We start from the raw sequence: 27,146 nt of genomic DNA on the forward strand, positions 1-27,146 counted from the left end.
GGGATAATAGTATTGAATACTGAGTTGTAGTCAATGAAGAGCATCCTAATGTATGCACCTTCGCTGCCCTGATGTTCCAGGGTTGAGTGAAGAGCCAATGAAATGGCATCTGCTGTTGATCCTGTTGTGACAGTAGGTAAATTGGAGCAGATCTCAGATAGTATTTGATAAGTTTCATGACCAGCCTCTCAAAGTACTTCATCACAGTGGATGTGTGTCCTATTAACCTACGAACCAGTATGTCTGTGGACTGTGGGTGGAAACCGGAAGAGTCAGAGGAAAGCCATGCAGTCACGGAGAAAATGTACAAGCACCTTACAGACGGTGCTGAATTTGAACTCTGAACTCTGCAACTTCCCATGCTGTACTAGCATCACAGCAACTATGACACCCCAACTAAATCTTCTGAAATTGAGGTTAGAAGCTACAGCTAGACCAAGTTGAGAGTTGGATGCATTTTATCTCTGGAAATTGTTTGATGTGCAGAAGCTAAAATATACACTGAATTATTGATTTCTTAAGACTCTTAAATCTTGCCTTTGAACTATATTGTTTGATGGACTCCCCAAATCCTTCTCCATTCCTGACTTAGTTTGTTGTTGATTCCCAGTGGGCAGGAGTTGACAGCAATGGGTGTGGGGTAGATTTCTGGATGACAGTGGGGACCCAGAGAGGTTATTAATGAATGGTGTTGCTGGAGTTCCCAGTAAGGGCAGAGAAACTAGAAACTAATGGCCATGGATGCATGAAGTATCCTCCAGGGACCAAGCCTACTTGAACTCCCCTGTATCTTGTAGCTTGCAATGCACTTTTTAGACAGTATGGTGTAGGCAGTAGGAATACAGTATGAATTCCTCCCATCATCCTAACGGTCAACCACCCTGCTCTCATCAGACTGGTGGGTGATAATGTGGTGGCTGGGTGGAACATCTCCTCTAAAGTCATATGCAATGCTGCAAGTACTCACAGAACTGTTTCCGTTGATTGTAACCTCTTCAGAAAATCGAACTTTGACAGGGTTTGTCCTAAGCTGTGCTTTCTTGGCTGCACTGATGAAGGCAGATTTCGGAGACTACAAATTTAAAAAAGAACATTAACTGTGTTATGTCAATGTTAGAGCGGCTTTTGAATATCAATTAGAAGGCTATAAAGCACAGTAAAAAAAGCTCAAATTTTAACTGATCTCCTTGGGTGTTTGGGGAAGTAATGATGAAGTTTTTGATTTTTTTTTTCCTTTTTGTCTGGCTAGGTAATTGCTTATTTGTTCTTTGTGGAATTCTTGTAATATACTGTGTGTTAGACTCTGGTCTTATCTGACCTGGAAAAACAATATGTGGACAGGCCTCTCCAAAGATGTTACATTGTAGGTTGCAGAGGTTTCAGTGAGGCTTCTACTGAAAGGGATGATCCTAGAATGCGATAAGCATTTAAAAATATTTTAAAGTCCCAGAATTTCCCAGCAGCAGTGAACTGCCCATTCTTGACTTCCATGAATTGGTAAGTTTGTGGTTACTGTCAACATGCATTTGCAAGCCAGCTCCAACTTCAGTGGTGAGGTTCTGTGTGATTGCAGTGCCTTGCGTAATATTATTGTCATAAGATGGAGCCAGAACCAGCCCTGACACAACTGAAAGAGCTTTAACAACTAGGAAATCAATAATCACATCTCAGCCATTCAGAAGCTTTGATAACATTCAAGAGCTGCTAAAAATCAAACAATTAATGAAAAATATATCAAAATATGAAAATATTGAAACATTGTTATGCAACTGAAAGCATTTTATTATTAGTAAACAGTTAATTTAAATTATTTAAATTAGAGGATGTTTCCTCATGTTTTCTTTCTTTCACTTGCAATCATTCTTCTTCAATTAACTAAAAGGTTATGTCAGGTTGGCACAGGCGGGCACCTCTGAATCTCCAGCCAGCTAACATGAGACACCTGCCATGTTTCCAACTAATCAAACCAGCTAGCTTCAATCCGTTGCTCCTGGTCTTCAGTTCTTAGCATGAAATGTTGATTGTTTACTCTTTTTCATTGATGCTGCCTAACCTGCGGAGTTCCACTAGCATTTTGTGCGTTTTGCTTCCGTCACCTTGCCATAAGTATTTGTGGCCCTTTGTGGCTTGTTTTTTTTTGCAGTTTATTTATAAAATATTGTTTACTGGTGGATTGACTCTGCTGGTATGCTTTTGTGTCAAGCCTTCCCTGTATTTCCTGACAATATAAGTGAACCCATGATTGACCCAGCAGAGTATGCTCGTTCATTGACAAGAGCACAAGATCCTGAAGCAGCAGAAAACCTTTCACCATTTACTTGCCACTCTCAATCAGCTGTCCTCGATACAGCAACCCCACTCAAGTCCCTTGGTGCCCAAATCACCTTGGATTCCCAACCTGATGCCACGACTGCCTGTCCCAGTGCGTCTTACACTTTGAGTTCCAATCATCTCTGCATTCTGTGGTCTGAGCCAATATTACCTTTGTTGTCCCTCTCCTGGCTGGGCAAACTCTGACTCTGGCTGCAGTTAACTGGGACAATTAAACCACGATTTGCAATAAATATGAGAAATTCAGGGATGAGATGCACCAGGTTTTTGACCATCTGGAGTGCTGTGGTTTGGATAATTTGGCTGTGTCAAGGCTCATGCTTGGTGCTGGATTACATGGTGGAATTCAGGACCCTTGCAGCAGAGTGAGCTCTGCTTTTAGGCCTAGCCTCCTCTATGTTTCCTGAGAGGGACTGTTCCTGCACAATTGGGAAATTGCCATGGGAATACCAAACTTGGTGCACATGTAGAGAACTGTGAGCAATTCTGTGAAAAGTTGCTAGAGTTTCCCCATGATTTTTAACTATAAGAAGTTTTGCATTTGCATGCTTTTTCTGATAAGTGAGGGGGGATGCATACACAAGAATAACAAGGAAATAACAAGAAAAAGTTGTCAAGCACACAGATTAACCATGACACAAAATGTTGCTATTGCTATAGTGGCTGTTCTGTCTCATTTTTGGGGGAAGAAATGCTAGCTTTGTGTTTGTATCTCAGGCTAGCCTTCATGTTGCCACATTATTCATGTAGCTCTTTCATTTACTTAGTAGAGGTAACCAGTCTGCAACTAGTTGTGATATTGTAAGGCAAAACACAGCATATTAAGTAAGAGGGCAATTGTTTGATGAACTGCCAGCTCTGGACCCTGAAAGACTCATTGACCTTAAATGATCGCCATTTACTTTTATTCAGCGGCTCCAAGTGGTGGAAGATTTTTTTTAACACAATGGTCCAGTTTGTGGTTTGCTCACAAGACATCCTTAACTGAATGAAAACAACGTGAAAATACCTAGAAAGATTTAACTCCGACACCAGAAATAGAACAATAAATATTTAATCAACTTGCAATATTAATTTGCAATAGCTCCTAAACTTCCCTGCCAATTGATTGCACCAGTAGTGTACTATTGGACCAGGCAATCTTTTAAATAAATATTTTAATATCAGTGTGCACTTCATGCAAAATGAGCTCTACCTATTAAGGGGTAATATTTTATACTCTGTTGCACTGTCAGTGGAGCTGATAGTTTCTGTCTTATGTGCTGTCATCTGTTTGAAAGGCCTATAAATTCTGACAGTCTTAAAGGATATTGGGAATATTGAGCCACTATTCAACTTCTTCTTTTCATTTTCATTTCACAATTCTTAGCTGAACAAATGGGATGAATAACTATTAATCTCAATTCTAAAGAGCAGCATACAGCTTTCTGCAGATTTGGCAAGGAAATACATTTCCAATTTAGTGATTTAATGCAATTAGAATTTTATTAGACACAACGCAGTCTGTGATGTTGTGGTGGGAATCTGTAAAGAGCCTCGTCACTTCTCAACACTTCTCACTGAGTATTATAAACTCAGTGACCACTTTATTAGGTACACATGTACACCTAATTGTTAATACAAACATTGAATCAGCCAATCATGTGACAGCAATTCAATGCATAAAAGCTTGCAGACGTGGTTACAGGGTTCGAATGTTGTTCAGACCAAACATTATAATGGGTGAAGAAATGTTTTCTAAATGATTTTGAATGTGGAATTATTGGTGGTGCCAGAGAGGGTGGATTGAGTATCTCAGAAACTGCTGATCTCCTGGGATTTTCACACACAACAGTCTCTAGAGTGTACAGAGAATGGTGCAAGAAACATTTAAAATAAATCCAGTGACCAGCATTTCTGTGGGCAAAAATGGCTTGTTAATGGGAGAGGGCATCATGCCACCGATTATGCCTGACAGGAAGGTGACAGTAACTCAAGTAGTCAAGCATTACAACGGTAGTGTGTAGAAGAGCATCTCTGAATGCACAATATGTCAAACCTTGAAATGGATGTCCTAATGCATCAGAAATCTATGAACAGTCAGTGGTCACTTTGTTAGGCACAGGAGAAACCATTACATGCTCAACAAGACTAATGTTATATTTTTGGTAAAAGTTATATTTAAATTCTTGAGAAATACATTCTATATTTCTTCTTCTAATGATCTTGCATTTACCTTTGCCTCACAGAAATTAGTACCAATCCTCCTCCTGGTTGCTCCTGTCAGCAAAATCAAGAGCTTGCAGATGATTTTGCCGTAAGTCTTTTCCTGAAATTTCCACATGCAATTGTAATTATTAGCAGGAACAAGTAAATGCTTGTTCTCTCAGTAGACTTTCTAATTTGTAATTTTGTCTTAACCCTTTATGACTTTACAATGACTGAACACTTTTCAGGGTGCGAGAAAACCTCCTGTCGGCTCTAAGTAGAAAAATAAACTCAAATGAATTCCTTATCATCTTATTTGTATTTTATTTTATTTATGATTAAAGAAATACACTTTATTTAATTTTCCAAAATATAGACCATTCTAGTAAATAGAGGTGGCAATTTAAGAGATATTAAAAGATATCAATAAGATTGAAAGAATGCAGAGAAGATTTATAATGATGTTGCTAGGACTTGAGATCCTGAGTTTTAGAGAAAGGATGGTAGACTTTGTTCCTTAGAGCTTGAAGAATGAGGGGAGATTTGAAATTACAAAACTTTGAGGTGTATATAGGGTAAATGCAAGCAGGCTTTTTCCATTGCGGTTGGGTGAGTCTAGAACTAGAGGTCATGAGTAAGGGGTGAAAGGTGAAATTTTAAGGGGAACATAGGGCGGAAAGCTTCTTCAAAAAGAGGGCGGCGAGAGTATGGAATGATCTATCAGTGGAATTCTTGGATGCGGGTTCAATTTCAACATTTAGAATAAATTTGAATAGCTATATGGATAGGGAGAGGTATGGAAGGGTATGGTCTGGGTGCAGGTCGATAGGACTAGGCAGATTAATAATTCAGCAAGCACTAGATGGGTGCTAGGATCTGTTTCTGTGCTGTAGTACTCCATAACTAATTATAACTAAAGCTGAAATATTTATTCCCTGTGCTTAATTAATTAGTTGAAATAAGCTGTAGGTAAACTGTGACAGCAAAAGCTCTCAGCAGTGTAAGATTGTTTACCTTCACTCACTCAGCAATGCCTGCTGGTTGTTAATTACATTTATTTCTCCACATTTAGTTTTCATTTTATTCATTACTCTGTTTAATGAAAGATGTTAGTCAGGGATTTTGTCTTTTGTGTTTGCAATTTGCAAAAAAAGTTACAAATCCTTTAAATCAAATTTTATGGAAGGTGAAAAGAGTAATTGGATGAATTTCTGACAGCACAAACAAGTCATTCCACTTAATTAACGAAGAATATAGATGTAATTGCCTGAATTGTTGGCTCATAGATTAACAGCTTTTACTGAAATTAAATTTAAAAATAATGTAATTCTTGAACCTGGTTGGCCATTATTGCTTTGCAATACTGAGATTAAATTTGCTGATAAAGTGCTTCCTGAATCTGCCAGCTGGATCACAGCTCACAAGGCCACACCTGCATCAAACACTAGTTTCCTCAGGTCACAATCTGGGCTCCGCTGTTGATATGAACTATCCCCAGCACAGTGCATATTGGAGCAGGATGGACCATATAGATTGGGCATTGAAAAGGCTGCCTGGGAACTGCAGACGTATATTGGCAAATGAAACTCCCTCTTTGCAACCACTCCTTTCTTTACCTATTAAATTGACTTTATTTCTTACATCCTTCACATACATGAGGAGCAAAAATCTTAACGTTACATCTCCGTCTGAATGTGCAATGGGTAATTTGTAGTAATTTGTAATAAATAGTATGTATAACAGGACAGTCAATATACCATAGAAATACAATTGTATTAGCGTGACTTAATCAGTCTGATGGCCTGGTGGAAGAAGCAGTCCTGGAGCCTATTGGTCCTGGCTTTACTGCTGTGGTACCGTTTCCCGGATGGTAGCAGCTGGAACAGTTTGTGGTTGGAGTGACTCAGGTCCCCAATGATCCTTCTGACCCATTTTACGCACTTGCCTTTGTAAATGTCCTGAATAGTGGGAAGTTTACATCTACAGATGCACTGGGCTGTCCGCACCATTCTCTGCAGAGTCCTGCAATTGAGGGAAGTACAGTTCCCATACCAGGCAGTGATACAACCAGTCAGGATGCTCTCAATTGTGCCCCTGTAGAAAGTCCTTAGGATTTGGGGACTCATGCCAAACTTCTTCAACCGTCTGAGGTGAAAGAGACGCTGTTTGCGTTTTTCACTACAGAGCCAGTATGTACAGACCACGTGAGATCCTCGGTGATGTGGATGCTGAGGTACTTAAAGCTATTCACTCTCACAACCCCAGATTCACTGATGTCAACAGAGGTCAGCTTGCCTTCATTCCTCCTGTAATCCACAACCAGCTCCTTTGTTTTTGCGACATTGAGGGAGAAGTTGTTTTATTGACACCACTGTGTCAGGGTAATGACTTCTTCTCTGTAGGCTGCCTCATTATTATTTGAAATAAGGCCAATCAGAGTAGTATCATCAGCAAATTTAATTTGCAGATTGGAGCTGTGAGTGGCGACACAGTCATGGGTATACAGAGAGTAAAGGAGGGGGCTTAGGACCCAGCCCTGAGGGGCTCCTGTGTTGAGGGTCAGAGGGACCAAGGTGAGGGACCCCACTCTTACCACCTGCTGGCGATGTGACAGGAAGTCCAGGATCCAGCTGCACAAGGCAGGGTGAAGGCCGAGGTCTCTGAGCTTCTTGTCAAGCCTGAAGGGCATTATGGTGTTGAATGCTGAACTGTAGTCCAAGAACAGCATTCCCACATAAGCATTCCTCTTCTCCAAGTATGTAAGGACGGTGTGCAGCGCCGTAACTATTGCATCGTCTGTTGATCGGTTGTGTCGGTAGGTGAATTGTAGGGGGTCCAGTTTGGGTGGTAGCAAGCTGCAGATGTAATCCTTGACCAGCCTCTCAAAGGATTTGCTTATTATTGAGGTGAGTGTGACAGGACGCCAGTCGTTCAGGCATGTTACCTTGGTCTTCTTAGGGACAGGGACAATGGTGGATGTTTTGAAGCAGCAAGGCACTCTACACTGGGAGAGGGAAAGACTAAAAATGTCTGTAAACACACCTGCTGGTTGTATTGAAAGAAACAAGGTTTGTTTACCATTAGAACATTGGAGGTCTCTACTTGGAGCTGGGATTCAGATGGTGGGCTGGCACCAATTTTCGGAGTTGGGCCAGGTGTGCTGCAGCAGCTGGGATTCTGGAATGTGGGCCAGGCCTATGGCTGTCACAGGATTCCGGAATGTGGGCCATGCCTATGGCTGTCACAGGATTCCGGAATGTGGGCCAGGCCTATGGCTGTCGCAGGATTCCGGAATGTGGGCCATGCCTATGGCTGTCACAGGATTCCGGAATGTGGGCCAGGCCTATGGCTGTCGCAGGATTCCGGAATGTGGGCCATGCTTATGGCTGTCACAGGATTCCGGAATGTGGGCCAGGCCTATGGCTGTCGTAGGATTCCGGAATGTGGGCCAGGCCTATGGCTGTCACAGGATTCCGGAATGTGGGCCAGGCCTATGGCTGTCACAGGATTCCGGAATGTGGGCCAGGCCTATGGCTGTCACAGGATTCCGGAATGTGGGCCATGCCTATGGCTGTCACAGGATTCCAGAATGTGGGCCAGGCCTATGGCTGTCACAGGATTTATGTTCGTGAAGGGATTGACCGCTGCACCTCACTGCAGGCTTAGTTTGATGAACTTTTTTTAATTATCTCTGAGCTCTGCCTCTTTCTGCGCCTCCTCACACCCCCTCACCTGAGCAATCAGAGGGTTAAAATGTAGCTTTTTACTTGGAATTGGATTGTCCATTCACAGTGCTCAAAATGAGCAAGCCTGTTAGTAAAACACAGAATTTAGATTCATAGGGTCAATGAGCCCTTGAAGGACGCAGATGTAAGGTATTAAAGAATGTCCAATGGAATGACAAGACAACTTGTTTTTTCCACGATGAGTGAAAGCTGACTGATAACTTGACTGATAAGGTAACTTGTTTCTCAGAAACAAATGAGACTATTTTAGATGATAATGTTAATTTTTTCCAATACATCTACGTTTGAAAAATAATTATAGAATTGTACCTGATTGGTATGTAGAGTAGGAAAGAAGTGCAGGCATTTTTGAATTTAAAAGTGGGAGCAGTGTGCAGGCTTATAGGACTTCTCTCCTCAGACTGGAATTGTGGTCGGTTCCCAGGACCTCCAAGAATCTGCAGGCCAGTCATAAGCTGGAGTTCTCGATGCACTGTAGGAAGTTGGACTTGCTACTGTATCAATTATTCTGTGCAAGAGAAATCTACAGAAGATGGAAATCTAAGCAACACTCACAAAATGCTGGAGGAAATCAGCAGGTGTGTGAAAGGGAAGAGATGCGGTGACAGGAGAGGAGACAAGGCCATTGAAGGAAGGTTTCCCTTCCTCAACCATCAACACTTCAAAGAAGGGGGCATTCCCTTCCACCACCATCAATGTTGCCCTCAACTGCATCTCTTCCATTTTTCACACGTGTGCCCTCAGCCCATCCTCCAGCCACCCCACCAAGGATAGGGTTCCTCCTGTCCTCACCTATCACCCCACAAGCCTCCACGCCCAGCAAATAATTCTCTGTAACTTCTACGATCTCCAATGGGATACCACTACGAAGCAGATCTCTACCTCACCCCCACTTTCTGCTTTCTGCAGAGATCACTCCCTGTGCGACTTCCTTGTCCATCCGTTCCTTCCCACTGATGTCCCTCCTGGCACTTATCCTTGCAAATGGAACCTCCTCCCTCACTACCATTCAGGGCCCCGAACAGTCCTTCCAGGTGAGGCGATACTTCAGCTGTGAGTCTGTTAGGGTCATCTACTGTATTGGTGCACCCGGTGTAGTCTCCTTAATAATATTGGTGAGACCCGACATAGATTGGGAGACCAATTCACTGAGCACCTATGCTCTGTCTGCCAGAAAAAGCAGGTTTTCCCAGTAGCCATCCATTTTAATTCCATTTCCCATTCCCGTTCTGACATGTCTACTGCTGTGATGAGGCCACACTCAGGTTGGAGGAGCATAGCCTTATATTCTGCCTGGGTAGCCTCCAACCTGATGACATGAACATCAATTTCTCTAATTTCCGGTAATGTTCCCCCCCCCCCCCCACCCCGCCATTCCTTGTTCCCATTTCCCTCTCTCACCTTATTTCCTTACCTGTTCATCACCTCCCTCTGGTACTCCTCCCCCTTCCCTTTTCTTCCATGACCTTCTGTCCTCTCCTATCAGATTCCCCCTTCTCCAGCCCTTTCACCAATCGACTTCCCAGCTCTTTACTTTTCCCCTTCCCCCACTATCGGTTTCACCTATCACCTACTATCTTGTAGTTCTCTTCCCCTCCCCCCACCTTCCTACTTTGACCTCATCTTTTTCTCCAGTCCTGATGAAACATTGACTGCTTACTCTTTTCCATAGATGCTGCCTGGCCTGCTGAGTTCCTCCAGCATTTTGTGTTGTTTCAATTATTCTGTACTCTGTTTTAGACTTAATGTTTTGGTATTTCTTAGTATATTCTTCTTATCACTTATTATACTCCAATAATTCAGTTGCAGTAACTTTGAAGTGTTCCTTCTTCATTGATCTGAATCATTGAAACTTGCTTATCTTTCCCTTACACCCTGTGAATCATGATGACTCGGTATTTGAAAAGTCTTTCTGCTGACTTCTTCAGTATCTGCTACAAATGATTGGTTTAGGAAACTGAATATACTCTAATGGATATAATATTTGAGAGATGTTTACTGTGTTTGCACAGGTTGCTGAGGCAGGGGGTTCTAAGCATTCATAACTCTGCCCAAATGAAAAGCTGCTGGATATTACCAAATTTATTCCATTTTGTTACTAACATTTATACATGTATTATTTTTGTTTTCTAATTGAGAGTGTAAAATAAATTCCAAGATTGCTCACTAGTAACTTCAATCTTTTCAGATGCACAGTTAAAAAAAACAGAATGTCTATTAATTCAACTTCAGTAATACATTTATCACGTGACATTTTTCTCTCTTATCTTTTTACTTAACTGAAGGTGATCACCCAGAATTATACTGAAAGCTATCCAGATTTTGAGAACAAAGCAAAGGAGATTGCTCTTCATTGCCCTCGAAGAATATGATGGTTTAGTTGGTGAGTTCAAATTGTAAAAGCCTACTTTAGGAATAAGAGAATAATTCCAATGATCTATTAAAATCCAGATTTGAAATCTTAAAAGGGAAATAAAAAATATATAGAATATCATATAATGTGTAAATATTTCAGCCGATATTAATTTAAGTGGAGCACTCAAATGCTGCTTTGCCATGATAAGATAATTCAGTAAAACCCAGGAAACAGCCCTAGAACATTAAGATTCAGGAAGGAGGCCTGTTTCCAAGCACTGAGGCACATCTGCCAATTAATGCTCCTGGGGATTTTGAATCATATCTTGTTAGACAGCATACACACAATATATAATATAATTTATGAGCATACTCACTTGATAAGGCTGCAGGACAGTCAGAATAATGGAGTCCTTGCCATTTCTATTAAAAAAGCACAAAATAAGCTTTCTTTAAATACAGAGTAGGGAGATATAGCAATTAACATTTCAGAATATATAAAACATAAACATTTTTACTGTTCTGCTATATTGATCTTATTGAACTTTAAAACTGTACACATAATAAGAAATAATTTCTAGTATTGGAAGCACACCAAATCTATGTCAAATCTAAATTGACATCATTGGTTCTTTGCTATTCTGTGGTTTATTTCTTGATCAAATAATAAATAAAATCAAATATATAACTGGGTGAAGTGTATGCTGTAATTTAATACTGTGTCTGAGTGTCTGAGTACCTGAATTTGTGAAGAAATAACCATGTCTATTGCAAGCCCATGTGCCCCCTTACACGTAGACTGATTATTCAAAACCATCTAGATTTAGTAGGTACTTAATTTACAATTCATAGTGTATTTCCCTGATACACACGAAGCCTCATTGCCAATTAGATAAAAGGGTTCTACAATTTGTGGAGGGCTGTTTAGTTGTGTTTCCTGTGACATAATGGCGCTGGGATCTCGGAATTGTCATCTTAATGTTTAAAGGTGCTGTTGGAATAAATGCATTGCAGTAAAGTTGACATTATTTTAGACATGTAGAATAGTTAAATTGGAGTCAACAGGTGGCATTGACTGAGTAGACAAGAAGTGATACAGCCTTCCACACCGTGAGGAAAATGGTGCAGTGTGTCATTCTAGTATGCATGAAAATGTTCTCACTGAAGAACACCAGTGCACTGTGTATATGTAGTGAGCTGAGCCAACTTTCTGGTACTACGTTTGCAATGCACCATCAAAGGTACATGTCATTTTCTCATGTCTGACACCACAAATAATATCTTTAAAGCTGCAGTTCAAACTTGGTAGTTGCTTGGAGGGAAGGCTTTCATTGGAGACCTTGTTTGCCTGTTGACATGTAACAGTATTGATAAAGTGCAGATCTAAGGTTTCTTTAGATACAGCCAAGGAGCAGGAAGGCAGTGGCTGTTGACTTGTTGTAGTTTGGTACCACAGATCTGAAGTATAAATGAACCGGCTTAACCATACATGTCTTTCACCTTCATATTCACCAACATTTTGTTGATGGCTGTGGGGTTGGTAGTGATTGGCAGGTCCAGTACATGACCTTTACTAAGTTCAAGGTCTGGGTTCTCCTTAGAATTATGGTTAGCAGTTGATAACTGCAATGATGCTGTGGCTGGGAACCTTTTACAAAATATAGTTCCATATTGTAAACAACCAACAGAAAAATCTACTTGTAAAAACATCAAAAGTAGCTGTTTGTAAACTCTAATAAAGAAGCAAAAACTAGCCTTATAAAAAAGTAATCAGCCCCAGAAATAAGGGTGTAATGCACCCTGACTTTTTGTCTTGGGCATTAGTGTAACTTGTGAATACTGAACGGCAGAATACAGGTTCCTGTCCTGCTGAAGGGTTTCGGCCCGAAATGTCGACAGTGCTTCTCCCTATAGATGCTGCCTGGCCTGATGTGTTCCACCAGCATTTTGTGTGGGTTGTTACTGGTTCCTGTGTTATCCCACTAACAACCTTACTCGTTCACTCTTATTCCCTGTTTTTCTTTTGTCTTTTCATGAATACCCTCTTGATGCAATTATAGTGCCTCCAATCTTGTGAACTTCAATTTTTGTGTAGTACCTTATTAAATAACTTTTTACAGCAGATCCATCACATTGATTCTGTTTACTTACCTACTGCTTGCTATATCCTCAAAATTTGATTTAGTAAACACAATTGCTCTTGATTCCATATTGATTCTCTCTAATCGTATCATTTCCAAAGTGCCCTATTGCTTATTACAAGATGGCAACATTTCCCAAAATAAATGATGTCATTTTGGTTGGGCTCTTGTTAACCATTTGAACAGCAAGGTTACCTTTTCTACCTTTCAATCTGTTAGTGTTGTCTCTTGATCAATGAAACTTTGTAAGATCCTCCGATATGTATTTAACATCTTCCCAGAACTCTGGATTCAGGCTATGAACTTGATGGGTCTCTGGTTTCACTCTCTTCAATTTCTTCAATATATTTTCTTTATTAAAATTAATTACTTTAAGTTATTAAAACTCTGTGTCTTCCACAGTTAAGACAGGCTGAACATATTTTAGCCACTTGCTTACTTGCCGTTATAATCTCTTCAGGATCTGCCTTAAAATCAAGTAAAATTGTTTGTTTTTTGCAATTGTCTTTTTTTGAATAAATGAAAGCAAGAAATATCAGCAGCCAGATGGCATTGGTGAAGAAAGAAAGCTAAAGATTCTGGTCAATGATCTCTTAGCAGAATTGCAGAGAAGGTGTGGAGAGAACAAAAGGAATGTGATTGGGTCGAGTTTCAAGAGAGACTGAATGATACAAGTGGTGATTGTGCTGATTGAGAGAGGGTGCTGAAGATTTGCTAATTACAGCTGATTTGTCTAGAAGAGGTGTAAACAGGTAGATGAATGAGAAAGATGAATCAGAAAAAATATATGTACAATGCTGGAAATTTGAAATACCGAACACTGCTGTTGGAAATCTGAAATAAGCTTGCAAAGCATTGGCTAGACAGCAAAGGTGGAGCGATAGAAGGTTATCAGTCAGTAACATTATATCCATTATGTTACAGGTTGATGATGTTTCAGCAAAATTGACCAGTTATGATAAAAATATTGGAAATAAATTCAAACTTGAGTCTTGAAGACTTAGAAGATGATATGCTTTTCCTAAAGTTTATTTTGGCTTCAGTGCCACAAAATAAGTCCATAGTCAAAGAGGTCAGTGAATGGCTCGGAAAATTAAAGTGATGGGCAATTAGATGTTCTGGATCACCCTGTTGATTAAATGGAGCTACAGTAGTCTGCAAATAGGTCACTCACTCTGTGTGTTGGACTATCCTGCTGGTGATTAGACAGTCTCTGGAGAATCTCAGAGCAAGATTTCAGAGGAGCATCAGAGACGGCTGCGTACTTTGCTTCATGGAAACATGGCTCACCTTTGACATTTGGGATGCAGTGTTGCTGACTGAGGACTTCCCCATTCACCCCAAGGACAGGTCAGCTGAAACTTTTAAAGGTAGAGGAGGTGGAGTATGACTTATGATTAATTCATCATGGTGCTCCGACTTGATGGTCCTGTCTCAGTCCTGCACACCTGACCTGAAACATCAAGTGTCATCCATTTTATCTGCCAAGAGAGTTGCCGCCAACATCCTGGTTGGGGTGTGTATTCCATCTTGGGTGAATGTCAGACAGTCTCTGAAGGAGCTGAGCACTATTATCAGCAATGCAATCTGATGCCTTCCTTATTATTGCGGGGTTTTCAACCAGGACAGCTTGATGAAATCTCTGAACAACTACCACCTGCGCAACCAGAGGAGCTAACACACCTGACCACAGTTATAGCACCATCAAGAACATACTATCCCACACCACACTTAGGAAACACTGATCATTGGGCTGTACTTCTACTCTTGGTGTATAGGCAGAAACTATGGACCGCAGCACCAGTGCTGAGGACCAAAAAGGTATGGTCTGCAAAGGCAGAGGAGTGCTTGCAGGACTGCTTTGAGTCAGTGAACTGGACATTATTCAGGGACTCATCTTTGAATTCTGAATGAATATGCCACAGTCATCACCGACTGTGTGGATGAGTGGATGCCTTGGAGAACATACGGGACATACTCAAACCAAAAGCCATGTTTGAACCAGGAGATTCCTAGTCTGCTGAGGACTAGACTTGTGGTATTCAGAACCGGTGATCCAGAACTATACAAGAAGTCCAGGTACGACCTACAGAAGGCTATTTTAAGGGGGACTAAAAACAATTCTGATTGAATTTAGAAACGGAATTGGAAGGACTTCAGCTCTGGCAGGGTTTACAGCCATTACTTCCTCCTGCCTAAGCAAGGCCTTGGACCCACTGCAACTTTCTATCACCACGATAGGTTTACAGTAGATGCAATCTCATTGGCTCTCTACTCTGCTTTGTACCACCTAGGCAATAGCAATGTCTGCATCAGGCTGCTGTTTATTGATTACAGCTCGGTGTCCAATACATTCATACCCTCAGTTCTAATCAACAAGCTCCAAGACGTGGGCCCCTGTACCTCTGTCTGCAACTGGGTTATTGACTTCCCCACCAGGAGACCACAGTCAATAATAACATCTCTTCCTCACTAACCTAAGTACATACACCTCAAGAATGTGTGTTTAGCCCACTGCTCTGCTCTCTCTTTATGCCCACAACTGTGTGGCAAGGCACAGCTCAAATGCCATCTATATCTTTGCTGGTGACACAACTATTGTTGGCAGAATTTCAGATGGTGATGAGGAGGTGTACAGACGTGAGATAGGTCAACTGGTTGCATGGTGTTACAACAACAATCTTGTACTCAATGTCAGTAAGACCAAGGAATTGATTGTGGACTTTAGGAAGGGGGAGTTGAGGGATCTCACACCAGTCCTCATTGAGGGATCTGCAATGGGATGGGTGAACAGTTTTAAGTTCCTGGGTGTCAACATCTCTGAAAATCAATCCATAATTCACAACAGCAGTTATTTTTCATCAGGTGTTTGAAGAGACTTCATATATAACCATATAACAATTACAGCACGGAAACAGGCCATCTCGGGCCTTCTAGTCCATGCCGAACACTTACTCTCACCTAGTCCCACCTACCTGCACTCAGCCCATAACCCTCCATTCCTTTCCTGTCCATATACCTATCCAATTTTTTTTTAAATGACAAAATCGAACCTGCCTCTACCACTTCTACTGGAAGCTCATTCTACACGGCTACCACTGTCTGAGTAAAGAAGTTCCCCCTCGTGTTATCCCTAAACTTTTGCCCCTTAACTCTCAACTCATGTCCTCTTGTTTGAATCTCCCCTACTCTCAATGGAAAAAGCCTATGCACATCAACTCTATCTATCCCCCTCATAATCTTAAATACCTCTTTCAAGTCCCCCCTCAACCTTCTACACTCCAAAGAATAAAGACCTAACTTGTTCAACCTTTCTCTGTAACTTAGGTGCTGAAACCCAGGTAACATTCTACAAACGTTTGTAGTAAGTCTACTCTGTACTCTCTCTAATTTGTTGACATCTTTCCTGTAATTCAGTGACCAGAACTGTACACAATACTCCAAATTTGGCCTCATCAATGCCTTGTACAATTTTAACATTACATCCCAACTGCTATACTCAATGTCGACGTTTCGGGCCGAAACCCTTCGTCAGGTCTCGGCCCGAAACGTCGACAGTGCTTCTTCCTATAGATGCTGCCTGGCCTGCTGTGTTCCACCAGCATTTTGTGTGTGTTGTTTTGAATTTCCAGCATCTGCAGATTTCCCCGTGTTTGCTCCTATACTCAATGCTCTGATTTATAAAGGCCAGCATACCAAAAGCTTTCTTCACCACCCTATCCACAGGATATGTCACCAGACAGTCACATATTTCTACAGTACTGTCGAGTACATCACCATCTGATATGGAGGGGTCACTGCACAGGATCAGAAAGAACTGCAGAAAGTTGTAAACTCAGCCAGCTCCATCATGGACTGGACACAAGCTTCCCCAGCATTGATGACACTTTCAACAGGTGGTTCCTCAAGAAAGTGGCATCCATCACTAAGGACCCTCATCACCCAGGACTGAACCTGTTCTCATTGCTACCATTAAGTAGGAGGTACAGGAGCCTGAGGGGACACACTCAATGTTTCAGGAGCAGCTTCTTCCCCTCCGCCATCAGGTATCTGATTGGACCCATGTGCGCCATCTCAGTATTTTTTGCTCTCTTTTTGCATTACTACTTAATTATACATCTCTTATTGTAATTTATAGTTTTAAAAATATGTATTGCTGCCCCAATAAGTTTCACAACATATGGGTGTATCCAGAACTAGAGGGCACAGTTATAAGATTAAGGGGTGACCCTTTAGAAAAGAGCTAAGGAGGACTTTTTTTAACCAGAGAGTATTAAATCTGTGGAATGCTTTGCCATAGACTGCTTTGCAATCAAGTTTTTGTGTATATTTAAGGCAGAAATTGATTGATTTCTGATCAGTCTGGGCATCAAATGTTATGGGGAGAAGATAGGTATATGGGGTTGAATGGGAATCAGGATCAGCTATAATGGAATGGCAGAGCAGACATTCTAATCCTATGTCTTATGGTCATATATGTCAGTGATATTAAACCTGATTCTGATTCCTCCAGTGCAGAGGTCATGTTGTGAATACTGAATGCAATTTACTAGTTTGGAGGCAATACAATAGAACTTCATTTGTAAAGAGTATTTGGGCCCCAAGATAGAGGGAATGAAAGAAATAAAAGAACAATACAACAATAAAAGAAACAAAAGAACAACATCAAACTGTGTTTGATGGGAAGCCTTGGTTAAGCAGAAGGGAAGACATCTTGGAATTACTGGCATGGATGATGTTGTCAATAGAAGATAAAATATATGATTGAATTGGTGAAATTGGAAGAATGAAATGGTATCCTTGTAGGATGATGTAGGCAGATGTAGAATGAGAGAAAGGCTTGTGAAGGACTTTAATAGATATTGCTTGTTAATCTATCCTTGGAGTTGGATAAAGGGAAGTAAAAACAGAGCTGCATCAGATGGAAGTGATCATGAGGTATATAGAAACAGTAAAATGGTGAAAGTTCAGACCAATGGTCTTAACTTGTAACATTATCTCCATTATTCTCTCTGCAGTTAGTGCCTGATGTGTTGGATATTCCAAGCAGTGTTTTGTATCTCAATTTAAAACATTTTCTTTCTCTATCCTCTTCTATCCTCTGCAGCCCTATCACTTATGCAATTTAGTCTTTACACATCTTCATCCTATCAGTCATTCTCCACTCTTCAACTTTAAGCATATTTGATCTGGAACATTTCCTTTTTTTGATAAACTGCTATCATCATGTTGATGGCACAAGGATGAAAGGAAAATTGAGGACTATGTGGGAGGGAAGAGTTAGATGGATTTTAGAGTAGGTTAAAAGGTCAGCATAACATCATGGGCTGAAAGGTCTGTATTGTGCTGTGCTGCTCGATGTTCTTCTGTATGATCTAACACGAGGCATTTATATTCTGTCTCACTCTACAGATCCAGCCTGACCTTTTGTGTGTTTCCAGCTTTTTCCCAGCATCTACATTTCCTCCTTACAAAGTTGCTGAAATTATTCTTTAAAAACATGTTCCTTGCTAGTTTTTCAAAATTTTCAAATTTCATCATTTCACTCTTTGTATCTATTTTAATGTTATGGGAAATGCAGGGTTCAGAGCCCAGAAAAAATGTTAAAGTTCCTGTGGAAAGCACTTAAATTAATTAACATAAAATGCCAGGCTCTACAGAAAGCATATTCTGAGAACAAGCAAAAACATAACTGTCTCATTGAACTCTTGAGAATAACACAGCCAGTGATCCAAGCTTCAAGCTCAATTCTACACTGCACGATCTCTGATAAACTATTCCCCAAATTAAGTATTGGGCATTTGGCCAAATTATATGGAAGCAGGTAAAAGGTTAATCAAATTCAAGTTTGAAATATCACTGAAATATTTTACAGGTTGAATTATATTTCTACTGACAAACTTATTTTTTTATTAGAACTATATGGAAAAAACGGGTATATATTGTTTTTGGGTAATGGTAAGATATTTTTAAAGAGGATTGTTTGAAAAACTCTTGATTATATTATGGCAGGGACTGCATCATGCTTGTGACTCTATCTCAGGTTTTCTGAAGGCTTGATCAATCTTCTACATTAATGTAAAACATCAGTTTTTCTTTGTTTACTAGCATTATGTACATACGAATGCATTGGCAATGAAATTCAGCAGCCCGAAAACATGTGGAGATGAATAGAATAAGTAGCTGATACTCCTGGCACTATTGATCTAAAATGAATTCCTTGGTTCAAATACCCAGAAAATCCGTTGCTTTCTGCTGTGTCTTTACTTGAATTCAAAATGTTTTTATTTGTAAATGAAAGAAGTATGCTTCTTCAGATAATTTTTTTTCTGGTCCAGGAGATTCATTTGGCAGTTTTGTACACCACAGTATGACATCATTCATCATGTGACATTTGCCTGGCGCATGGGCAACCAGAGTTTGGCCACCTTCCTCTGATTTGGGAATGCTGTGGAGCTGTCACAGTGAAGTTCAGTTTCATGGTGCTCTATGCACTAATTAAGGGTCACTCAGCCATTTTATGCTTACTTCCACAGTGCTGCTCTGAGGCTCAGAGACTATTTGGGCATAGAGAATGAATGCAAAGGTGTGCCGCTATCTCTCTGGTTATTAATTCTCTAGTATTTTGCTTCTCTGGTGGTCCCGCTCATGTTCTGCACAAGTAGAGCAATACAATAGGCATAACGGTTGGGCCAAATTGTCTTGGTACGCCATGGGAGAAAGTGAAGAATGGAACATGTTCATGGACCTTAATGACGGAGCATTCAGTGATTCAGGTCTCAAAGGAGCAATGAATCCAGAGGCTGAGATCTTCTTTGTCATTGGTAATAAGCTCCTGCTGAGGTAGAACTCCAGCCATACGCCCATGCACGGAATGTTTTCCTGTACAGATTAAATTTACTATTGCTCTCTATAATTTCATATGCCTGATGTTCATTTTGCATGGTTCAGCAATACCATGGTCACTAGTGCTTTCAACTCAACAGCAAAGGACGTTTCCTTGAGCAGATACCAGCAGGCAGATTTGTGTGAATAGCAGTATTCCTGTAATTTTAAGGAATAATAGATGACACTCATGGAATTTTGTATTGCTGGACACTTAGATTACTTCATGAATTAAATGAACTACACCACTGAAGATCCAATTCATTTGGAAGCCCAAGAAATTTTTCTGAGCTAGTGCAATATTTTCAGGGACCATGCTTGATGTCTTGATTCACACGTATTCCACTATCCCTACTGTTTTTCAGATATAATGCCACATTGAAATCTTGGGGTCAAGGCCCCAGAGCCCTTGACTCAAGTACTGCAGCCAGTTATCCTTAAGGACCGAACAAAAGCTGTAGAGCAGTAGATGTAGTGTATATGGATTTCAGCAAGGCATTTGACAAGGTACCCCATGCAGGGCTTATTGAGAAAGTAAGGAGGTATGGGATCCAAGGGGACATTGCTTTGTGGATCCAGAACTGACTTGCCTACAGAAGGCAAAGGGAGGTTGTCGACAGGTCATATTCAGCATGGAGGTCGGTCACCAGTGGTGTGCCTCAGGGATCTGTTCTGGGACTCCTGCTCTTCGTGATTTTTATAAATGACCTGGATGAGGAAGTGGAGGAATGGGTTAGTAAATTTGCTGATGACACAAAGGTTGGGGGTGTTGTGGATAGTGTGGAGGGCTGTCAGAGATTACAGTAGGACGTTGATAGGATGCAAAACTGGGCTTAGAAGTGGCAGATGGAGTTCAACCCAGATAAGTGTGAGGTGGTTCATTTTGGTAGATCAAATATGATGGCTGAATATAGTATTAATGGTAAGACTATTGGCAGTGTGGAGGATCAGAGGGATCTTGGGATCTGAGTCCACAGGACACTCAAAGCTGCTGCGCAGGTTAAGAAGGCGTACTGTGCATTGGCCTTCATCAATGGTGGGATTGAATTTAGGAGCCAGGAGGTAATGTTACAACTATATAGGACCCTGGTCAGACCCCACTTGGAGTACTGTGCTCAGTTCTGGTTGCCTCATTATAGGAAGGCTGTGGAAACCATAGAAAGGGTGCAGAGGAGATTTACAAAGATGTTGCCTGGATTGGGGAGCATGCCTTATGAGAATAGGTTGAGTGATCTTGGCCTTTTCTCCTTGAAGCGAAGGAGGTTGAGAGGTGACCTGATAGAGGCATAAAAGATGATGAGAGGCATTGACTATCCACACGATCAGAGGCTTTTTCCCAGGGCTGAAATGGCTAGCACGAGAGGGCACAGTTTTAAGGTGCTTGGAAGTAGGTACAGAGATGTCAGGGGCAAGTTTTTTACGCAGAGAGTGGTGAGTGCGTGGAATGGGCTGCCGGTGATGGTGATGGAGGCGGATACGATAGGGTCTTTTAAGAGACTCCTGGACAGGTGCATGGAGCTCTGAAAAATAGAGAGCTATGGGTAAGCCTAGGTAATTTCTAAGGTAAGGGCATGTTCGGCACAGCTTGGTCAGAGAGATTGGATACTTGCATTAAGCATAACTTTACATTTCGGGTTCAGATATTGCTTGAAGAATTCCAACAAAAGTAAATGAAGGAATAGGGATCAAAGGAGGTAGCAATCTAGGAGCATGTAGACAAATATCTGTGGAAGTAGTCCTTCTTAGAATGTGTTCATAGCTCAAGTTTATTATCTAGCAATTCTGTTGGAGGAGCCCTCTGTACAATTGCTGCATCCTAGTAGGGAGCTATTAACTAGGACTCTGGTGACTGGCACCACCTGGCTTCAGTTTTCAGTATCCATAGTGAGAGTTTAACATATGAGTATGATCATTCCCTTCGAAATAAGTAGGCTACACATGCAATTATTTCTGCAAAAAATGAAGAATACCAACACTAAAAGCTGCAAGTAGCTTGCAGGCAACTATGCCTCAGCATTACAAGCAAACGTGTTTCATTAAAGAACTGTCTCAATAAAGAGTTTCTGCATTTAGCTACCAAACAGTGTCAATGGTTCTGAGATTATGAAAGGCAACAGGGCAACATCACTGCTCTCTTGAGAGCTTTTCAGCATACATAGAGGGAGGGCGGTCAAACGGCTTGAATGAAAATGCCTTGGACAAAAGGCTTTGAGTTAAGTTTGTACATTTGCTATGAAACCATCATCAAAGCACTTGGCTCTCTCAGTGCAGATCACAAATGGAAGACTTGGTCAGCAGCACATCCGGCTCAATTCAGCAGATGCACGGCATCATAATCCTTGTGTTATATGGATCTAGAGCGAGTCACCTCATAGGGTAACAAAGTACATGTCCTGCACCATAACAAATTTATATTTTTGTGTGTCACCTTAGAAGATCCAGATGCAGAATATTTTCTTACGTTTATATACTTAATCTTAACTAAGAAAAAAACATGGGAAATATAGTTATCTGCTTTCTCTGTCACATGCAGACATCATTTGTTTATTTACATTATTTGATGGGTATTTCCTTTCATTGATTTCAGAAGAGTCAAATTTCAGTAGCAGGGTGCAAAGCACAGTTGCTAATACATTGCAGGGTTAGTGTATGCAACCAAAGGTGAATTTATGCCTTGGAATTATCAATGAGCAAACATAATTGAGTAGTGTATCAGAATATAATTTCTTTTGTTTATCTTTCCATCAAATATATTCTCTGAAGTACTCCAGAAACTTGCACCATTTTTATTGCTAACATTGAAATTAGTATATCACTCAAAGTAAATATTGTAGATAAGTGAATCCAGTCCAAAATTGACTAGCAATTGGATTGAAAATCAATGAATTTGACATTAAAGAAACAATACTGAAGTATTGGTGGTCTCCATGGTGATGTACTTTATGATTACTGAATATATTTTAATGTTAAATTTAAATATTTAAACTATGTTGAACATCTAAGCAAATAAGTACAATTTGAAGATTGTTTAGCAACTACTACAGTGGCTGAAATCTCAATTTCAACTTGGAAAGTGGGCAATATGTGTGATAGGGGGGCACAAATGGAGGAGATGCTAAATGTAATAGAGATCAACATGGAAGTGGCCTAAAATTAAGTGGAACATGCAAAAGCAAGGGACCTTGTATTTAACTCATGTTTAAAATCACCAGTATCTTGTGTTGGTTTGGCCAAATCCACCCAGATTGTGCTGATATTATTGATGTAACCAAGCAGAAACTCTAGTCGTATATATTTTCCAGCAGCTGATTAAAAGACACTTACTCCACTGTTTTTGAGGGGTTCGCTTACAAACTTCTTTTCAAATTCCTTCAGTGGAGATGTGCAGTGTCCATCGTGTCACACCTTTCAAAGAAAATACTATTGTAAAACTAAATTCAATAGTGACACACTCCCAAAGTGTAAGGGCAAAAAAAAAGTGATTGGCTGAAATAGTCTGTGACTGTTAAATAACAAAATGTGTAAACTCCTTAATGTAACAGTATGAAAAATTACCGAAGAGGCATGAATTACCAAATAATGAATTCCCTGCTTTTGCACATTTTGAACAGTGAGGTTTGTAAATATCAACAGCCAAACATCTCTCAGTTTCTTCACATTGTTTTGAGCTATAACTTTTTCTGCCTATCACTAAGGAAATTTATTCTGATCCATCACCATTCAATGTGCTATGTCTTTTCAATGAACTGAACATCATCTAAAGTATTTTTCCATCTTGGAAATGGACTCCTGCTGAAAGGTCAAAGGTTTTAGTGACAGAAGTCGAGATCCCAATAAGTAGAGCTATTTACAAGGCAAAGCATAAGAAGAAGCTGTAGTGTTAGGTGGGCAAATTTAGAAACAAAAACACCTTATTATGCAAAGGTTTAGTGATCAGTGAATACAAGATCACGTAAATGAAGTCTGCTCTGGCGTTGCTTATTATTTTATATTTTGTTATGATAAGTTTGGCAGTTGAGGCTGAAACCGTGAAGCGTAAGGAATAGATTAATAATAGTTGTGATAATCTTTCTACCTTGTGAAACAATATTTGCACATCATTTTCTCTCCTCCGCTTTGAAAATTTCCTGATGGATGAAACCTGTCGGAATGCAGATGAGCTGGATCCACATCAAGCTGCAAGCCCTCATTCGGCAGAGTATATATTTCTTTGGTCACCTCCCTGAAATGCCTGTCTATAGAAATCTACAGTTTCTCGGGCAGGGTTGTTTATGTGTATTTGCATGTTGCTATCTGAATATAACTAAGTGTAGGATGACTCCTGCAATGTTGTTAAATAACCCTGATAAAGTAGATTTTGCAAAGTGTACCAGAAAGGGACTCTATCAAACTGGTTACTTTCTTAGAGTGCAATGTCCAACTGGAACCAACATGGATCAGTAGGATGTGCTCTGATATTCCTTCCTTCCCATTCTTGGTCAAGAATGACACACTAAACCTATCACTTCATCAATGCATCTTTATCATTTGACGTTATTTGACATTTTCATTGTATTAATTTGTCGTAACTTAACAAATTGTCCTCAGTTACTTACATTTTACACACTGTACAGTAGCAGCTGTGCATTTTAATATATTTCTGAAACTTAGGGTTGTTTAAGTCTCTTTGAACCAAATTCAAGAAGGAAGTTTAATGCAAAGTTAATCTGCCATGGGGTGTATGGGGTTTCAGGGAGTGGTAGCACCTCTGCTGGGGGAGCATGTCGCGTCCTTTTCAGGCGGTTTGTCCACCTTTGGTCCCCACCTGGCACTCAGCTCTCACCTGTGGCTCCCCATAGTTGTTTGCATGCGACAGCAGCTACACCCAGGGCAACTGCTTCGACAAGCCGGCTAAACCAGGTGAGGGCAGCCGATGGGTTTCAAACCCTTGGTGAGATAGGGAGTTGTCTATCCCAGCAGGTGAAGACAGACTCCGGCGGATTGAGCGGATGAGACCAATGGAAGGTCCAATGGTCAAGAAGATGGTCTCTGCAAGTGTCATGGAATGCGTAGTGGTAAGATTCAAAATTAAGATGTGCGTTTCTGACAGGTCCGGGTTAAAGTCAAAGGACAAATGTGATTTAATTATGTCTAGGGACAACTGTGATTTAATTATGTCTGGGTTAAAGTCTGTAAACAAGTGTGATCTAATTATGAATGCAGAAGCCTTGACAAAATTAACTGTTTGTGGAATCATTGAAGTCCTGAGATATGGACTATTGTTTTACAGAAACGTGTAAAAAAACAACTCCAAATATGGAATGGGAAAACACTGTGTACCTCCCGAGTCAGGGAGGGGAGGGGTAAGGAAGAAGGATAAAACCTGCTGCCCTGTAAGGTTCAGGGTTCCCTTCTCTGAAGGGGCCCAGCTCTGCAGAACTGTTAATAAACTTTGTTTCCTTGAATTTGTCTTGAAGCCATTATTCGGGAGTGTGGCTCGTTTCTGACACGTAGAGCATGAAAAGACACAGAAGATGTCCTGGTCATACACTGCGCCTAGTCCCATCCCCAGCCGTCTCGACTCTGTCTTGCCACTGGATCCAGATGGGAATTGGGAAGAGAGAGTGAGGCTGACACTGCGCAACTCTCCCTCACTTAAATCCAAATCAAGCGCTAGTCTTGACACCATCATCATCATCAAAATGGTGTCGAGGTCTTCATCGACGACGATGGATGAACAACCAGAATCTGCCATAACCATGTAGTTGCACAAGTAACCAAGAAGCATGTTCTGATCCCATGTGCACCAAGCAGTAAGCAGCCGAAGCAATGGGAAATGTTTATGCAACAACAAATGAATCAATCCAGGGAGAAAGATCAGTTTTGGTTAAAGCCATTTAAGCAAATTTAGTGATAAAAGCTAAAAATCTCCTTTACCTGTATCAGTGGAAATACTCAATTTCTCTTACCGTTATTGAGTTTCTCTGCCTGTTTTCCCCTTTGTAGTCTCTTGCTTTTCTGGTGTGTTGCTTTTTTTTGGTATTTATTATGTAACAGGCCTACTGCCTTTAGTAGTCAGAAGAAGCTGCCCTTAAAGTCTGTATGCAAGGACCCTCAAATGAAAATTGAGATCACCTAGCAACCAAACAGCAGCATGCAACATTCAGATGAAGAATCATTGAACTGTGCTGTCTGAAGCTAAACACAGCTGCATTGAATAAAAAAAAGACAACAGTTTCTCTTTCACTAGCTATGAACAATTTGTTCTAGACAATAATGTTCTAGTCATGGTCATGAGGGCCAGGTGTAGTTCTGGAGGTACTGGCGAACACAGAGAAGTTGTAATGATCAGCTGTCCGACCATGGCTTGGCATCAGGCTCAGCAGGTAAAGCACTGGTCACAGGGAGAATGTGCAACCTGTACACTGACAACCACAATGATTGGATTTGAACCTGACTCACAAGAGCTATGAGGCAGAAGTCCTACTAGAGATCACCGTGGTCATAGGGAGAACATGCCAAGTCTACACAGAGAGCAGCAGAGGCCAGGATTGAACCCTGCTCTCTGGTGCCGTCTGGCAGTGGTTGTACTAGCTGTGCCACTATGCTGCTATTTAAATAGGAAATGGGCATCGTTTAAATTGTCAACAGGAGAAAATCTGCAGATGCTGGAAATTCAAGCAACACACACACAAAATGCTGATGGAACGCAGCAGGCCAGGCAGCATCTATAGGAAGAAGTACAGTCGATATTTTGGCCCCATCCCTATTATTTATTATATATAATATATAATATAGATATATATATTCTTCTTTTCTCTCTCTTTCCCTCTCACAATAGCTCCTTGCCTGTTCTCCATCTTCCTCTGGTGCTCCCCTCCCCCTTTCTTTCTTCCAAGACCTTCCGTCCTATAATACTTCCCCTTCTCCAGCCTTGTATCCCTTTTGCCAATCAACTTCCCAGCTCTTAGCTTCATCCCTCCCCCCCTGTCTTCTCCTATCATTTCGGGTCTCCCCCTGCACCTCCCACTTTCAAATCTCTTACTATCTCTTTTTTCTGTTAGTCCTGACGAAGGGTCTCGTCCCGAAACGTCGACTGTACTTCTCCCTACAGATGCTGCCTGGCCTGCTGTGTTCCACCAGCATTTTGTGTGTGTAGGTTTAAATTGTGTTTGGATTCCATGCAGATTTCTGCATTTAACTATCAACATGGCTCAAATCTGTCCAGTCCCATGAGTTACTGTTCTACCTTTTATCATGTATTTTTGCCCATGTCATCAATTTGAGGGAAAAAAATCAGTCTGGCTCTACAATTGGTCCTACCTGGTTATTGCAAGCCCATATGAGCCAACATCCCACTTCTGTTATAATGAAGTGCCAATCCTATTCTCTTGTTGCCAATGCAGTTTGCACCTCATTATCATGATACTATTAATCTGATAATGCAACAGTTTAACAGGTAATAAAAGCCAATTTATACATCAGGCCTATGCATTATGTTGCACAGGATACAGCCATTTTG

At 40.8% G+C, this 27,146-nt stretch overlaps 1 protein-coding gene across 8 annotated transcripts in view; it reads right to left on the bottom strand.

Annotated features, from left to right (window-relative positions):
* The window catches only part of frmpd3 (FERM and PDZ domain containing 3), a 465,297-nt gene that overhangs the window by 95,403 nt on the left and 342,748 nt on the right, over nt 1-27,146 (bottom strand). For 7 of the 8 annotated variants that reach the window (XM_073058178.1, XM_073058175.1, XM_073058177.1 and 4 more), the window contains 2 exons: nt 10,997-11,042; nt 968-1,072 (listed from right to left, as the gene is read on the bottom strand). In XM_073058178.1, the coding sequence (XP_072914279.1) occupies nt 968-1,072; nt 10,997-11,042 (151 nt within the window). The remainder of the gene's footprint in view (nt 1-967; nt 1,073-10,996; nt 11,043-27,146) is intronic. The other variant, XM_073058182.1, reaches the window with a different exon arrangement.

Source organism: Hemitrygon akajei, chromosome 10 (genome assembly GCF_048418815.1).
Source record: "Hemitrygon akajei chromosome 10, sHemAka1.3, whole genome shotgun sequence".
NCBI lineage: Eukaryota > Metazoa > Chordata > Chondrichthyes > Myliobatiformes > Dasyatidae > Hemitrygon > Hemitrygon akajei.